Source organism: Pseudophryne corroboree, chromosome 12, assembly GCF_028390025.1.
Source record: "Pseudophryne corroboree isolate aPseCor3 chromosome 12, aPseCor3.hap2, whole genome shotgun sequence".
NCBI classification, from domain to species: Eukaryota; Metazoa; Chordata; class Amphibia; order Anura; family Myobatrachidae; genus Pseudophryne; species Pseudophryne corroboree.
Window position 1 is genome coordinate 41,768,083 of NC_086455.1, and position 16,849 is coordinate 41,784,931.

General features: G+C 45.8%; 1 protein-coding gene across 5 annotated transcripts; it reads left to right on the forward strand.

Annotated features, from left to right (window-relative positions):
* Positions 1–411: 411 nt before the first annotated feature.
* Positions 412–7,603, forward strand: TIMM9 (translocase of inner mitochondrial membrane 9). Of its 5 annotated transcripts, none has more exons than XM_063946524.1 (4): positions 412–468; positions 3,930–3,994; positions 4,510–4,605; positions 6,808–7,603. In XM_063946524.1, exons 2-4 carry the CDS (start codon positions 3,956–3,958, stop codon positions 6,940–6,942), a joined length of 270 nt encoding a protein of 89 aa, XP_063802594.1. In that variant the 5' UTR covers positions 412–468; positions 3,930–3,955; the 3' UTR covers positions 6,943–7,603. The 5 variants fall into 5 exon arrangements, with proteins under 5 accessions (XP_063802594.1, XP_063802590.1, XP_063802592.1 ...); XM_063946520.1 differs by lacking the exon at positions 412–468 and adding an exon at positions 1,336–1,463; XM_063946522.1 differs by lacking the exon at positions 412–468 and adding an exon at positions 1,474–1,561.
* The last annotated feature ends 9,246 nt before the right edge of the window (positions 7,604–16,849 follow it).

The following is a 16,849-nucleotide window of genomic DNA, read 5'->3' on the forward strand; positions in this document are numbered from 1 at the left end:
CTCCTGAAAAGGGGGTGTGGCCTACAAAAGGGGGCGTGGCTTTGCGGAAGGACCCACGATCGCGAGCCACGCCCCTGTTTTCGTCACTGAGGGGGCATGCCCAGCGCTCTGTGAGCAGCTGGCATGCCCCCTCGCCCTCTGTCTCTAGTGAATAGACGCTGTGCGCGTGCGCACAGCGTCTATTCACCGCTGCTCTGCTAAGCAGGGCAGCGAGTGATAGAGACTCCCAACTGCCCCCCCCCAGCGCGGGACACTGTGGCCCGCGGGTGGGACAGCGGGACAGTCCCCCAAAAACGGGACTGTCCCGTGAAAATTGGGACAGTTGGGAGGTATGTGATTGTCATCACCTGTGTTGATCAGGTTAATGGATAAGAAAGGAGTTTCAGCACAGGTGATGGCAATCCTACATTAAGAGGGCAGTCCAGGAGCAGAGCATGGTGTCCCTCCTGGAGAGGGTCATGTTGGGAGGTATGTATGTGCCTGGGTGTAGGAGGCAGAGACCTGATGCAGCAATCACGGCGCAATGTTAATCTGTTCCTGCTGTCAGTCACACTATAGAACAGTGGTTCCCAAACAATGGGGCAGATGTTTTAAGCCTGGAGACGACATAAGGAACTGATAAACCAGTGATAAGTGCAAGGTGATACACGCACCAGCCAATCAGCGCCTGTTAATTTACATATTGCAGCTGATTGGCTAGTGCGTTTATAACCTTGCACTTATCACTGGTTTATCACTTCCGTATGCCTTCACCAGGTTAATACATCTGCCCCTGTGTGCCTAGGCACCCTGGGGTGCCTCAGGACACTAGCAGGGGTGCCTTGGATTGGTGGTCCAGGACCAATTCAAACTATTTTTGGTCAAAGTAATAGACAAAACCAGTATTTGCGGCTGCCAATTATAAAATACGAGGACAAACAAAAGCAAATATTGTCCCGCGCCACACTAAAAAAACTAAGGATGACACATAAACATAATTTACTTATTGTTTTCTAAAATTCTCAATAAGAAACATTCGGCCTAGAGGTGCCGTGTAAAAATTCTGATACTCTAGGGCGCCATGATTCAAAAAAATTTGGGAACCACTGCTAAAGAAGATTCATATTTCCAAAATAACTAGGAACTAGATAAATCTGTCACTGTTTCCACGGGAAGCTAATACTAGGGTTGCTCAGCAACGTGAAGTAAATATATCTGATCATTCGTTCTATAATATTCAGCATAAAGCTAACATAATAATAAAAAAAATGTGAAAAAAAAACCACACCACGCTAATACATAAGAATAATAAGCAAGAACATATAATGCTTTGGGCCTGGGTTGTACTTTGCATTTTCCCTGCTAAGATCCACACATGTGTCGAATGTGCTCCTGCGAATAGACAGAGATCCTCCCACGTGTTCCCGGCAAGGGGAATCAGGAGAGCAGCTGAGTGATCAGAGTGTGAGCGGTGCTGGGAGCAGGTCAGTGACAGTGATTGCTGCTGGGGTAGTTGGGGGCAGGTCAGTGAGTGTTACTGGGGTAGGTAGGGGAGCTGTCAATGCAATCAGTAGAAAAGCATGTAAGTGTACACTGATACTGAGCAGTATTAGGGCGCAGCATCATTGTTTGCCTGACACAGTGACCACCCCCATCATCATGGTAACTATAGCAGCCTCATGTCCATTAGGGGCTCATGTAGTATTCTACCTCTTGTGTAACATTCCTTCAGGGCAGGCTGGGATTTATAGTTCTATGGAAACTGCAGAGTCACTTGTTCCCTAGATATTTTCCATATTTAGAATACAAATTTGCAAATGGATGAAACCAGATTAGTGACCTCGGGGTATCGCAGCGTAGATGTATAATTGTGTTGAATGTGATGGCGATGCATGTAATCATGTCTATGTGCAGTATTCATTTTTTTAGCAGCAATTTAGGTGCATGACCTTGCAGAGGTTTCTTACTCAAGGTCACCGCAAGACTCTAAAATATGGTGACTAAATTGCGATGTAACCGCATAAATATTTTTCTTTAAAGATGATATTGGATGGTTGTGTATAGTAATTTTTTGTACTTTATAACAAATTTCTGGTGCATGTGAAATTTATGGGCATGTGATGCTGTGTAAGTGGCAGTTGCCCAATACGTAATGTAGGGTTAATTTATAGTTTTGTACTTCCGCTTTGGTCATTGTAATATTGATTTCCTGCATGAAGTTAGCATGTGATTTTTCATACGTTATCAATCCTTAAGAGCTGCATGCATATTCCTCTGACCTTTACAAAGGGCCACATATTGCACCTTATCTCAGTACAGCATTAAAACAATTCATTTAATCAATGAAGAGTTCTCACAAGCCCCTTTTAGCTTCTATCACATGCCGCTCAAACCCACACTCACCCAGAGCTTCTGTCAAACCTTCCACAAGGCCCAGCCATCCAAAACATCCACACGTGCACTTTACAACATTGTGTTAGCAAAATGACACTAATGTCTCTAACTTGCACACACACAAAAAAAAATTATAATGTGTTCAATCTCTGCCAGAGCCCTATCTGTGTGGAGTTTATATGTTCTCCATGGGTCGTTTCAGTTGTCACTGTGTTCTCCTGTGCCTGTCCAACAGCAGCTATTCAATTGTTTCTTCTGACGGGAAATTCTGCCGACATTCCTGCAGCCTCCTGAGCTGGCTAGCAGACATGTGCGTAAAGTGTCCTGTCCTAAGTGTTTTAGTTGGGTTCAGCTGTTTTAAGCAGCTAAATCTGGCACTTCTGGGTGTGATAAAACAATGGGTGCCAATACAATTGAATACCGCCCCGTCTAAAGTGACAGGGCAAATGCAATTATGTGCACCCACTACACAAATATCTGGACTGTACGTAGGTTATCGGAAACACTGGACTAAGGGTTTGTTAATTCCTATTCTCTGTTACTAAGCTTTTCCAATGATAACTAGCACCTGAGATGGGATTGGGTATATTTTATCGACCTTCATCATGTCTACTGCTCTGATGAAGTTTTAGCATGATTAGCATGTTGATATAATAGTCCCAGGGGTGGATCAGTGACATACCTTGTTCGGCAGGGCAGGCAGCTGCAGCGGTGTCGTCTGGGTTCGGTGGGTCAGGCAGCTGCAGCGGTGTCGTCTGGGTTCGGCGGGGCAGGCAGCTGCAGCAGTGTCATCTGGCTTTGGTGGGGCAAGCAGCTTCAGCTGTGTCGTCTGGGTTCGGCGGGGCAGGCGGCTTCAGAGGTGTCGTCTGGGTTCAGCGGTCAGTTGATGATGACTTCCAGCCTCCAGAGTAGAGGAATGACCCTAACCTTCCGATCCGCAGTATTGCACATTTCACATGTTGATATTTTGAACATGTTGACATTTTGCAGATTACATTTACCATGTTGACATTGTGACTGCATTCCTCTAAAGCCCCGTACACACAGGGGAGATGTGTGCTGAGCGAGGGAGGGGGGGCGCTCATTTCACCCAGCGGTGAAATGAGCAATCTCATTAGATTTTGCATGCATGCCAAATCTAGAGCCGGTGATAGCAACGCGCGGGACCGTGCATCGATGTCGCCGGCACCCTACACACTGAGAGATTTGTGCTTAATTTCTAAGCAATCTGGCCAGATTGCTTAGAATTTAAGCACGGATCTCTCCGTGTGTACCCCCTTTAAGAGACGCTTTAAAAAATAGTATGAACAGTTTCCTACAGGCTCATCCCCACCTAAAGTTTTAAGATTGAGAACGCGGCATGACCGACTTATTAAGCACTAGCAAGCGCATTTAGTACATGTTCAAAACACGACTGACACAAGCTTGTTACATATGTTTCAGTGCATATGTGTTACCGAGATCTGAAGCTTCTGGGGATGCGTCTCCATAATAAAGCGTCTTAATGATGGGTGTTATGTGTTCCCTTAACATGGTCTTACTTGCTTTCCTACCAGGTGACTGATTGTAACCCCTAGAGATTATGGCAGCTCAGATCTCCGAATCGGATCAAATTAAACAGGTGAGCAGGTCAAGTAGTTTGTAGATCACTTTTCATACACATTTTCAAGTAGGTCACCTGCATGTCTTGTCCAAGACTGATTCTGCATGTATCACTATCATAACTGCACAGCTATGAAAAGTGCATCTCTGGTCATATGTTATGTATAGCGCTATTCTGGGGTGCGACAGTAGTGCCTAGAATCACATTGCAGTATACAGTTGTTACGCCGGGATTTAACAATCTACACCCGCAGGGTTTCAAAAGGAGTCTGTCCCTGCAATGTCCTCAGGGTGTTAGCAGGTCTTATGTTCTCGTCAATACTTTTGCGATCTGTACAGATGGTGTTTGCTGCGGGGGCCAATCTCAGGAATGCTTCACATTGTAAATTGGACAACATCGCAACCCCCCCTAGAAACCTATTGGCGTTGCGGCTTCTGTCAGAAATGGAGGAGCCGCAGCAGATATCCTAGAATAAGCTAAAGGCAATCATTGTGCTGTTTGTATGTGTCATTTCTGTACATTTTTGATTGCAGTTTAAAGAATTTCTTGGAACGTATAATAAACTAACAGAAAACTGCTTTCTGGATTGTGTGAAAGACTTTACAACGCGCGATGTTAAGGCTGAAGAGGTAGGTTCCGTCATGTACCAGTGAGGAGCACAATTACTAATGACTTCTTCCGTTTGCTGATACGGGACAAATGAGATATTTACAGATAATTGCTGCCATATTGTACAATATGGTTTACAAAAGTGATAAGGAATTGCATGCATTCAATGGGGGATATCCAATTAGCCGCTGTCATTTACAGCGGCTAATTGGTTCATGGGGTCTATCCTGATAGCCGATGCTTATTACCCTGATGCCGGCACTTATAGGGTGTTTGGTTTTGCCTTAAGCCAAATCCCCGATAAATGTCCATTGTTTCAGCGAAAATACATAGCTTTGTGGCTTTTCACAGACATTATGTATTTTTGCGCTAAAAATTCATAATGAACCCTTCTATTTTTGTGTGTGTGTGTGTAAATGTTGTCTATAAATGGTATTATTATTATTATTTATTTATTATTATCCTTTATTTATATGGCGCCACAAGGGATCCGCGGCGCCCATTACACAGAACATCGTAAAATGAGTAAACAAGAAAACTGCACTTACAGTACAGGACAAAATAGGACAGGTATAGAAAACCCGGGGTTAGGTGCCATCAAAGGCAGTATGGAGTATAAGATAGTGTAAGTAAGGAAAGGAACATGAGGAAAGAAGTCCCTGCTCTTGCGAGCTTACAATCTAAAAGGTGAGAGGTTAACAGACCAGAGTGACACAGACATGGTAGACAGTGAGTATAGACAAGAAGGTTAGGAGGAGAATTGGCTGGGGTTGGTGGAGAAGTGGGTCTTGAGAGCCCGTTTGAAGTTTTGTAGAGAGGTGGAGAGTCTGAGGGGGAGAGGTAGAGCATTCCAGAGATAGGGAGCAGCACGTGCAAAATCTTGTAGGTAGGAGTGGCAGGAGGTAATCAGTTGACAGGAGAGACGGCGTTCATTAGCAGAGCGAAGAGGACGGGTGGGATTGTAAAGAGAGATAAGGTCAGAGATGTAAGAGGGAGAAGAGTGGGTGAGGGCTTTGTAGGTGAGTGTGAGAAGCTTGAATTGGATTCTGAATGGGAAGGGTAGCCAGTGAAGGTCCTGCAAGAGAGGGGAGGTGGATGTAGTACGTTTGGTAAGGAAGATGAGACGGGCAGCGGCATTCAGGATAGACTGAAGTGGAGAGAGGCATTTTTTGTGATGCATCATTTGTTTATTGCTTGGTAGAATCCGGGGGTTTACAAACAGGATCACGGTGACCCAGTGACAGAAAGCATCACATCTGACATTACCCACGCAAACTAATCTAATATCTGCATAATGCAGCCATGGCACAGAGCAATGGTACCACACATACCACTGATTTTATTTTTCGCTCAACGACAACGTTCATATTGCAAAAAAGTCAGTGATCTTTCAGTATAAGGCTAATGATATAAAAGCCTATTAAACATGTAATACAAAATGATCTAGTTGTAAAAGGGAAACCAGATACCCTTCATTTACCGCATTGTTGTTTTCTAATAAATTTCCATGGACTGTCTGTTGATAGATGCACTAATACTCACGTGGGGCCTGTTTCAGAGATGTACTCTATGTTATGCAGTTATTGGCAATCAGCGCACACATATAAGCCGCACTGCGCAGGCAGCACGGTACCTTAGTGATGTCGCTCGCAGTAAATATTTATTTGCAAAGTGATTGTCAGTGAGAGTTTAGGGGAGGTAACAGGGAGTGGCGGCAGAACCACAGTGACCGTTTTCAGGGGCGCGTCTCAGCCTACAACTGCAATCCCGTATGTAGAAACCATGGTACCAGCGTCTGAATACACACGGCAATCCTGCACGACCTTAGGGCTAATCAGACGGTCGATTATCGAATCTTCTGCAACTGCCGCTGCTGATAGGCTGCCGGTGGGCGTCTCCATTCATTTCCAGGCGGCTGCAGCATTAGCATATTTTGCCCAGGAGCAGCGTACGGGACCGTATAGCTCTGAATCAGGATTATAGTCCCTCATGATCTAACCCTAGTCTCATAGCTACGGATCCTCAGATGTTTATATATCTTTCAGTGGATGTTACTACTATCTGTGAGCATAATGCAACTTATTTACAGTAAAAATCCCTTACAAAGGAGCTTTTTATTTAGGGAGATGGGTCCTTCTTAAGTTCGCTGCTATATATGTTTTACAACACACGTGTAAAATGTTACACGTCACTGACATGTAATTGTCTGCCTTCACTCTTAGATCACATGCTCAGAGCACTGTCTACAGAAATATCTGAAAATGACGCAGAGAATATCGATGAGATTTCAGGAATACCACATACAGCAGAACGAGGCTCTGGCAGCCAGAGCAGGACTTATTGGCCAGCCTCGATAATGCTAATTGGAGGCTGCTCTTTGCCGTTACATCGGGCTAGCAAACCACGCGCCATAGTGCCCAGAGAAGCTGGACTGCAGAGCTAGCGATCAGTGTACTGATCTACTCCCAGCTGTGCGGAAGACCTCACCATTTACATGCCGAAAGAAGATTGAAGTCGATGAGACTGGAAACGACATTATGGGAAGCATTAAACGGACTGCAGTCACCACTATGCATCAACGTTAAATATTAAAACACTTTTCTAATAAAAGTCAATTCTTCATTTTAGCTTTTGGGACAGATTTGGAAATTACATTTGATTTTATTCCAGGTTTTGTGCATCTACAGTTTGTGTGCTAGAGCCAAATATTTTCTGATTTATAAGCTGTGAATTGGGTTTAAGATATAAAGGACGATGTAAAATGGAGTCATGGGGCATGTAATGGATTCCCTGTTACACCGTCCGTGATGTAAGCTTGTTTCCATGAGGTAATTCCACTAATCTGTCATTGTATCAGGTTTATGGTTGTTGTTTTCTATTTCTATGTGGTCCAGCTATGTAGTATCACCTCTTCCCTGGCACCAATACACAGGGTTTATGCCTCTATAACGGATGACTGCTAGAGGAATAAAGGACATTTACGGCCCACTACAAAACAATAAAAATCTCTGCACTGCCTTCCTCAAGCTTTATTTGTCAACTTAAGGTAGATACACACTTGTCCAGGTTGGATCTGAACAAATGGGATCAGTATGAATGATTGATGGACAGGTGCCTTACCCTAACCCTTCCCGCTTGGTCCCTAACCCTCACTTGTGGGTGCCTGTTTGACGATTTCAGCTCGGCCTTCAATACAATTGTCCCCAGCATCCTCCACCCCAAATTACTTCGCCTAGGGGTCCCAGAAGCTACCTGTTCCTGGATAGTAGACTTCCTGACAGAACACAGGTGGTGAAAGCGGGGGAGTTCACCTCCCCTCAGGACTGTGTCCTCTCACCCCTGCTCTTCTCCCTGTACACAAATGATTGCATCTCCAGAGTCGCAATCAGTAAAGATCATCAAATTCGCCGATAACACCACCGTCATTGGCCTCATCAAGGACGGGGACGAATCGGCCTATAGACAGGAAGTAGACCGGTTGGCCTAGTGGTGCACCCACAACAACCTTGCGCTCAACCCCCTCAAGACTGTCGAGATGATAGTGGACTTCAGGAAGGAGTCAGCTAATGCACCTCCGCTAACGATTGCTGACAGTGTGGTATCGCTAGTGGACTCCTTCAAGTTTCTAGGGACCACAATCTACCGGGACCTTAAATGGGGGTCCAACGCTGACGCCACTGTCGGGAAAGCGCAGCAGAGGTTGTTCTTCCTCAGGCGACTAAGGAAGTTCAACATCCCACAGAAGCTTCTGCTCCGTGATACTGGTATGGTACAGCTCCGACAGCGCAAGGGACAGATGCAGGCTCCAAAAGGTGGTCAGAGCCGCAGAGATAATCATCGGGGGCGACCTTCCCTCAGTCCATGACCTTTACCTGTCCAGAGCTAAAAAGCGGGCAATGAAGATAGTAAAAGACCAGCTACACCCCGGGCACAGCATGTGTAACTTGCTTCCTTCAGGCATGCGTTAGGGGGCTGTCCCTGCCAGTTCCACCAGAAGCCTCAAAAGTTTCTTTCCCCAAGCGGTCCACCTGCTGAACTTCTGAACATTGACTGACTAGATATACATGTAACTAACTTGTGTCCCTACGGTATTACCTATCTGTCTGACTTTACTTCCCCCCCTTGCTTATCTGTTACCTACTTGGCTGTTGTATAGCAAACCAAAGACAGATTCCTAGTATACGCAAGTATACCTGGACAATAATTCTGATTCTAACCCTAACCTCCCCTTCTATGAGCTTAACCCTCCCTCACCGGTCCCTAACCTTCCCTGCGCTTCCCCCTAAACCCCCCTTCTTCTGCCTAAACATAACCTCCCCTTACCCCACGGCAGGCCGTCAGCGCTTCTCGCTGTCAGGACGTTCGGGATGCCAGCTGTCGGTATTGTGACGCCAGCATCCAGTTCGGCGTAGGAATGTTGACGCCGGGATAGTGTCCTTGTTCGGTAACCCAGCGGTTGGTTAAGTAACTGCTTCCCGTGTTCTTTGTAAACCTGACTAAAATCAGTGGGATGGACTCATTTGTGATTATATATTTTAAATCTCTGAAAAGAAAAGACCTTTAGTCCCTATCCTCAATTTTAGAATTATCATAAAGACGATCTTTAAAAATCATTAGACACATGAGGGTATATTTACTATGCGTCAGGTTCTCAAAGCCTCTGATCATCTGCCGCTTAGACCAATAGTTTTCAAACAGCAATAAGAACTATTGGTAAGCAAGCCTGATTTACTAATAATTATTGACGATGATCAGCTGCTTTGACAAACCAAGGCATAGTAGATATACAGCATGGTCCTCTGACCAGACTCCAAAAAATAAATAACAAATCGGAGAAAGTTGAGACGAGTCATGACAACCTTTATTCTTCAAAACAGCCTAACCATTTACTGGGATCCTGTGACATAAGTGAGGCACGAGGTCCAAAGTGGTTGCAGGTGAATGTATTGGCTGTGACCAGGCAAGTGGTTCGGTTGGCAAAATGGCTGCCTCCTCTGTGTTACGACGCTTTAGTACATCATTTCTATTTTCCTTATTGTGGAGACAGATATTAAATATCTCTGTTGTCTGTTGGAACCTTTTAACTACTCAAAAAACTACGACCATCTTTATAAGACTATATAAAATGACTTTGTTTTTCAATTATATATTTTACTCGTTGGGGAGCAACAGTGTCACAGTATTCCATAAATCATTTACATGAAGGAAGAACAAAACCACTGGCGAACTCTTCCAGGGTACTTGCAGGGGCCGCTGGATATAATGGGCGAGATTCAAATGATTTTTTTGTCCGGCAGTCACTAGATGGCGCCGAACGGAGATATTCAAATGTAGCTCTATGCGAGCGTGATCGGCTGCACCCGCCGGGGGTGGCAAGCTGAAATGTGTGAAAAGTGATCTGTTTGGGCACCCAACGGCACATTTTCCCGATTGCGCCTACTACTTTAGTCAGGTTTAGCCGCTTTTACGCAGCTAATGGGCGCGGTAGGGGGCATCAAATGAATATCGCCCCCTGCGTTCTATCGTCACTTTAGACGGGAGATCGGGGGCCATAACATTTGAATTTTCGCCAATGTGTCATTGTACTAATATAAGAATACTGTTCCCCAGTAGCAGTATAGGGACATAAATATTCATCAACTGTAATTCCAACAACTCTACACCATTTGCAGTGTATACTGTATACAATCCTGCACATTTCAATGGTCCGTTTTCAGCTTGGATGTATACAAAGTCACATGTTATTAAGATCCTAGACTTATGGAAGAGTCTGTAAGGAAGGAGGTAACTTTTTTTTTAAGCTCACTCTGGGCCGGACGCAGTGAAGCAAGTTTATTTTCTGTGAGTGTGGTGCGCACAATCTTAGCTGTGATTGAGGCTCTCAGAAATGTGTTGAAAATGTATTGGTTGGGGACAGGGAGGTGGCTTAACAGACTCGCCATAATGGTCCATGTTATGGACGTTTTAAGGAGTTGCTGCAGATAGTGGTTGCACACAGGGATACAATCATTCACATACAGTAGGAGGCCACAGTCAGACAAATAAGACCCTGCACCAAGTTTTGATGATGCATCTACAGTGAAGATGCACCAAGCTGTATTTAAGCATATATGGAAAGTGGGTGTCTGTCCTTGCATAGTCAGACACGCGTCTGTACACCAGGAAAGAACTTTGCAGCAGCATTTGCAGTATGGATATATTCTCTTCACTCCCATCCTTCACGCTCCTTTTGCTGTGTTTGGTGTTCCTACAATTGGGGTATATTTACTAAGCAGTGGCCATTTGTCCATGGTTTTGTGTGTGTGTGATTTAAAGGGACATTATTATTAAATTCAGGACACTCCTGGCCGCACATCTAATGTGTGTCACTTCCCATCACACCGGGACCTTCTCTCCTCGCATCCCACTGCATACACCTTCTTCAGGCAGACATACTGACGTCCTATATATCCAGGAACTCTGCTGCTTATAACTATGCCACTATCCAGGGGGTCTTCCATCTAACATGCTCACACTTCAACCTTTGTCTCCACTGGGCTCTTCCACTTGAGGTTGTTACTCAGGACTCCCTCATATCTTGCAGTGATGTCAGTGTGAATACCCTCCCTCCCACCAACTCCTCTATGGGCACCTCCACAAGACCCTGATATGCCATCAGACTCTATGCCCATTATATACTATCAGATGTCTGCACATGCCATTAGACCACTCCACAGGCCAGTTATATGCCATCATACCATACTAGATACCTCATATGTTCTTAGACGCATCCAGTTGCCCCTTTCATACCATCAGCCTCCTTGAGCCACTTATATGCCATTAGATCCCTTCTCATGCCCCTTGTATGCCATAAGGCTCCTGCATATATCATCAAACCCCTTCAGATGTCCCCTATAAGAATAATTTTGTTTCTGCAGCGTGGTACACTGGGATTCCACAGGGAATACATCGGGGTGTTAAGTTGGATCTTGATCCGAGGCACCAACAGGCTAAAGCTTTGACTTCCCAGGATGCACTGCACCGCCTCCTCTATAACCCCGCTTCCGGGCACTGGAGCTCAGTTTGTAAGTTGCCATAACTAGACATTTTGGTGCCCTGTGCCAGGAAGAGAATTGGTGCCTCCTCTCCCCCCATATTCAACATAAGGCCAGTGCACGCCAAAGGTATAGGAGCGTGGCTTCATGGGGAAGGAGCTCGGTCACATAATAGTACCAATTCACATTACCCACACAATAGTGTCCATTATTCACACTAAAGTGCTCCTAACACACATTATGCACAGACAGTGGTAGTGCCCCTTACACATGTTATGCCCATACAGTAGTAGTGCCCCAAACACCTGTTATGCCCATACAGTAGTAGTGCCCCTAACACCTGTTATGTCCATACAGTAGTAGTGCCCCAAACACCTGTTATGCCCACACAGGAGTAGTGCCCCTTGCACACGTTATGCCATAGTAGCCGCATCCCCTGCACCTATGGTAATTACGCCACTGCCTCCTGTCCTTCAGCTACTCCAGATTGTAAAGACGTAGCGTCTTCTGCTCTCCTGCAATTTATCTTTGAGGGAAAACAATGTTCTCTATGCCAGTCATATTATCTAATTCATCTGTGAGTTAGAATAGAAAAATACAAGTTAAAACACTATGACACCATCTGCCACCCACAATATATAAGTCCCGCTATGTACCAGAAGTTAATATTTGCCCAGTAAGTTATAATGATTCATCGGAGGTAAGTCATCATCAACACCTTGTCACAGCAACAACGATACAGTAACTCAGGAGATCTTTAAAAGTGTGGAAAAGTGGAGCAGTTGCCCATAGCAATCAGCTTGTACCTATGCTTTTATTAAAAAAAATGTATTTGAATATGAAACCTAGAATCTGATTGATTGGTTGCTATGGGTGAATTCTCCACTCTTTAGAAGCATTGATACAACCCCCCCTCAGTCACATAGCAACAGCTGTGGTTGAACTGACCACAATCAGTGAGGCTATTTCTATCTCACTACACATTGGAGCAGTAGACATTGCAGCCAGTGTTGTCCTCTTCCCCCTCTCTGACCTAGAAGTAACACGTGCCACTGCACCCTGCAAACCATCACTCACCCTCCCGAGGAGAAGGCCCAGATGCCGGGACCACATTTGCTATACTCTTGTAGTAACTAGTGACTCCAGAGACTGAGCCATCACTGTCCTGGTTTGCTCTCTCAGAGACGTATCACAGGGACATTCTGGATCCTCTGGGGAGAAGGTAAGCCCACAAATTTAAAAAATAACCAAGTACTCCCTACAATGGCACCTAGCCCTCGATTTGCCACCCTGATAATTATTTCAGTGTCCTGTCCGCTGAAGCAGAAATTTTGGTATGCCATGTACTTGTCTTGTACTCTAAGGGGTGTATTCAATTCATGTCGGATCCTTTCAGACGGGAAGGATCCGACATGTGAGTATTTGATGCCCGGCCAAACCCGACAGGTTTCCGACAAGTCAGATTTCCCTACTTGTCGGAAAAAAGAAGGCAGCCTTGAATAGGTCGGAACCCCTTCCGACCTAAAACAGTCGGAAACTGCAACTGAATACACCCCATAGTCACTGTGGGGTTGATTTATGAAAATTGGTTATAGGGGTGATGTGCTTTCCGCGCACGTTATGTGCTGCAGATAGCCGATCCCCCAATGTTTGAACAGCTTGATTCGGGTGGAAAGCCTGGGGCGATATGCGCCTTTGGCTTTATCGGCGCTTCTATCTTTTAGATAGAATGCCAATATGCTCCTAATGTATGAAAATACGTTGTGACGTGTTGTACCTTGTCGGAGATAGCCAGCTCGATATGACGCTGCGGGTCTTCTGTCAGTTTGTTGATAGCTCACTAGTGCAAGGAATGCTGAACATTACAATCAGATAAATATACCCAGCAGAGCTTTGCTTTGGGCTGTGGTATTGTGTGCTGGAATGCTGGAAGATGGTGACGGCGCCGTCACATACTCCCGGTGTGCCTTTCCCGTGTGAACCGGAGCATGCACACTACACATTACTGCCGACGATAAACAATGCTGATATGGGAGGATGCGTATCACCGGAAGGGTGACATAACGCACTCCATATCGGAATCAGCCAGGATAATACATGCTGCCGTAGCGAGGACCCGCTTCACCACGATAATGCGGTGAATCGCGTCCTCATACTTAGGAACAATATTTTACTAACCCTGTTTTCGCTAACGTCTTAGTGGATACTGGAGAATGTACTTTAGTACCGTGAGATATAGATTGGGTCCATTGGAGCCTGGCACTTTAGGAATCATTAGTGTGTGCTGGCTCCTCCCCTCTATGCCCCTCCTACCAGACTCAGTTTCGAAAAATGTGCCCAAGGAGCCGGGTGCACTCTCTGAAGCTCCAGAGAGTTTTCTTCAGAATTTATGTTAGTTTTTTTTTTTTTTCAGGCAGCACTGGTTGGCAACCAGTCTGACTGCATCGTGGGACTTAGGGGGGGGACCAACCCGACTTAATATAGTTAATGGTTCGTATCTCCGCTGACAGGACATTAAGTTCCTGAGGTGCTGTTTCTCACACTCCCAGAGCATGAGCCCACGCCGGCAGCATGCCGCCACCCCTAACAGATGCCGAAGATCAGACGCGGTGCGGTGAGTGTTAAACCGGGGTCCCGGTTAGTGGGTCCCCAGTGACGATGGCGGCATAAGGGCGCAGCAGTCATGGGACTCGGGCTGCGTTGCCCGCCGTGAACCCACACTGGCTCATGACAAACAGGGGGATTAATATTCTCTGTTTTACACATTTTGCACAGTAGAAGCCAGTATAATCTTATAGGGACCGCACGCCATTGAGGGGTCGGGGCTTCTTGGAGAGTGGGACCAGAGGCTGGAAGGTGCCATTTCCTGCTGTTGCTGCTGACTACAGGCTGCACGCTGACACTGTTCCTCCAGAGGCCACTGAACCACACTGTACTGGTACCAGGGGGTCTGATAGGAAGGGGGGGAGCATTTAGTCAGCGGTTACACCGCTGTGAACATTACAATCAGATAAATATACCCAGCAGAGCTTTGCTTTGGGCTGTGGTATTGTGTGCTGGTCCCAATCCTCTCTGTGTCACTCCATGCAGGGCTGTCTGGGGTTGCTGTGTATGTACACTAACTGTGTTGTTAATACGCTGTGTTGCTTATTAACTCTGTGTTTTCTGCTGTAAGAATGTCTGGGGAAAAAATCCGAGTGTCCCTCATGTAGCACTGAGTTTACACCTTCCTCACAGGGATCTTTACTGTGTGCCCAGTGTTCTCTGCCTTCACAGGGCAGTGCTATGCAGGAACCTGAATGGTTAGAATCATTCAAAACAATGATTACTAAAATTAATACTGAGTTAGCTATGGCTAAGCATGAAAGGCAGACCCTAGAACAGTCTATTGACGATTTCCTAGTTAAGGCTGCTGATCACAGACAGGCTCCTCAGCCCCCTCTGGTGGTCTCTTATAAACGCACGCTTCCACAGGAACTCCAGTCTGACTCTGAGACTAACTTGCTGGAGTTGGATGAGGCAGAGCTGGAGATGGACGAGGATAATTCCCTGTCCCCTGGAGTTGAGGCCCTAATTTACGCCATTAGGGAGGTCCTCAACATACAAGTTAAGGAGGCAGAGCCAAAAGAGGAATTGTATTTTAATGTAAAGCCAAAATCCTCTGTCACCTTTCCTGTTTCAAAGGATCTAAACTCCCTGTCTAGGGAGGCGTGGGTAAACCCTGACCAGAAATTAATTACCCCTAAACGGTTACTGAATTCCTTTCCCTTTCCTGCAGAGGACAGAAAAGTTTGGGAAAATCCCCTGTCAATGGATACTTCAGTGTCCAGGCTGTCACGTAAGATTGTACTGCCTGTACCTGGGGCTATCTCCCTCAAAGACCCAGCTGACCGTAAAATTGAGACTACACTCGAATCAATTTATACTGCAGTGGGCGTAGCTCAACGGCCCACTATTGCTTGCGGCTGGATTTATAGGGCCATGGCAAAAGATGAAAGGAAAGGAAAAGATGAAAGGAAAAAGGGATTATGTTTTATCAATGGCCATACTATGGCTATAGCGGTCTTGGCCCGCAGGGCTCTGTGACTGCGACAGTAGTCAGCGGATGCTGATTCCAAAAAAGGTTTAGAAAACCTTCCTTTTACAGGAGATGCCCTGTTTGGAGAGGAGCTGAATAAGTGGATCTCTCAGGCAACGGTAGGTAAGTTTACCTATCTGCCGTCTGCTGCACCTCCTGCTAGACGTCCCTTCCCTGGGCCCTCTTTGCAGTCTTTTCATGTGGCAAGATTCAGAGGCAGAGCCAGAGGTGCCTCCAATGCTGCTAGAGGATCTCGCGATAAGTCCTGTAAGCCAGCAGCCGCTGGATCTCTAGATCAGTTCTCCAGATCCTCATCCACAAAGCCCTCCGCATGACGGTTTGCCCCAGGAGCAAGGCGACTTCCAGGTAGTTGCTCGACTTCAGCACTTTGCCCAGGTCTGGGCACTGTCCTGCTGGGACCCTAGGGTGAGGGACTTCATATCCCAAGGATACCGGTTGTAGTTTCAAGCACTACCTCCTCTCAGATTCTTCAAGTCAAGCTTGCCAGCTTCACCCGTAGCAAGGGTTACCTTGCAAGACGCCATTCAAAAACTGCTACAAACAATGGGGCAGATGTATTAATCTGGAGAAGGCATATGGAAGTGATTAACCAGTGATATGTGCAAGGTGATAAAGGCAGCAGCCAATCAGATCCTAACTGTTAATTTACATATTGGAGCTGATTGGCTGGTGCCTTTATCACCTTGCACATATCACTGGTATATATCACTTCCTTATGCCTTTTCAAGGTTAATAAATCTGCCCCAGAGTTTGTTGTCCCAGTACCTGCTCCATTACACAAATAGGGGTTTTACCCCAGTCTGTTTGCTGTTCCGAAATCAGACGGTTGAACCTCAAATCTCTGAACCCATACCTAAATGTGTTCAAATTCAAGACTGAATCACTGAGGGGGTAATTCTGAGTTGATCGCAGCAGCAAGTTTTTTAGCAATTGGGCAAAACCATGTGCACTGCAGGGGAGTGCAGATATAACATTTGCAGAGAGAGTTAGATTTGGGTGGGTTATTTTGTTTCTGTGAAGGGTAAATACTGGCTGCTTTATTTTTACACTGCAATTTAGATTTCAGTTTGAACACACCCCGCCCAAATCTAACTCTCTCTGCACATGTTATATCTGCCCCCCCCTGTAGTG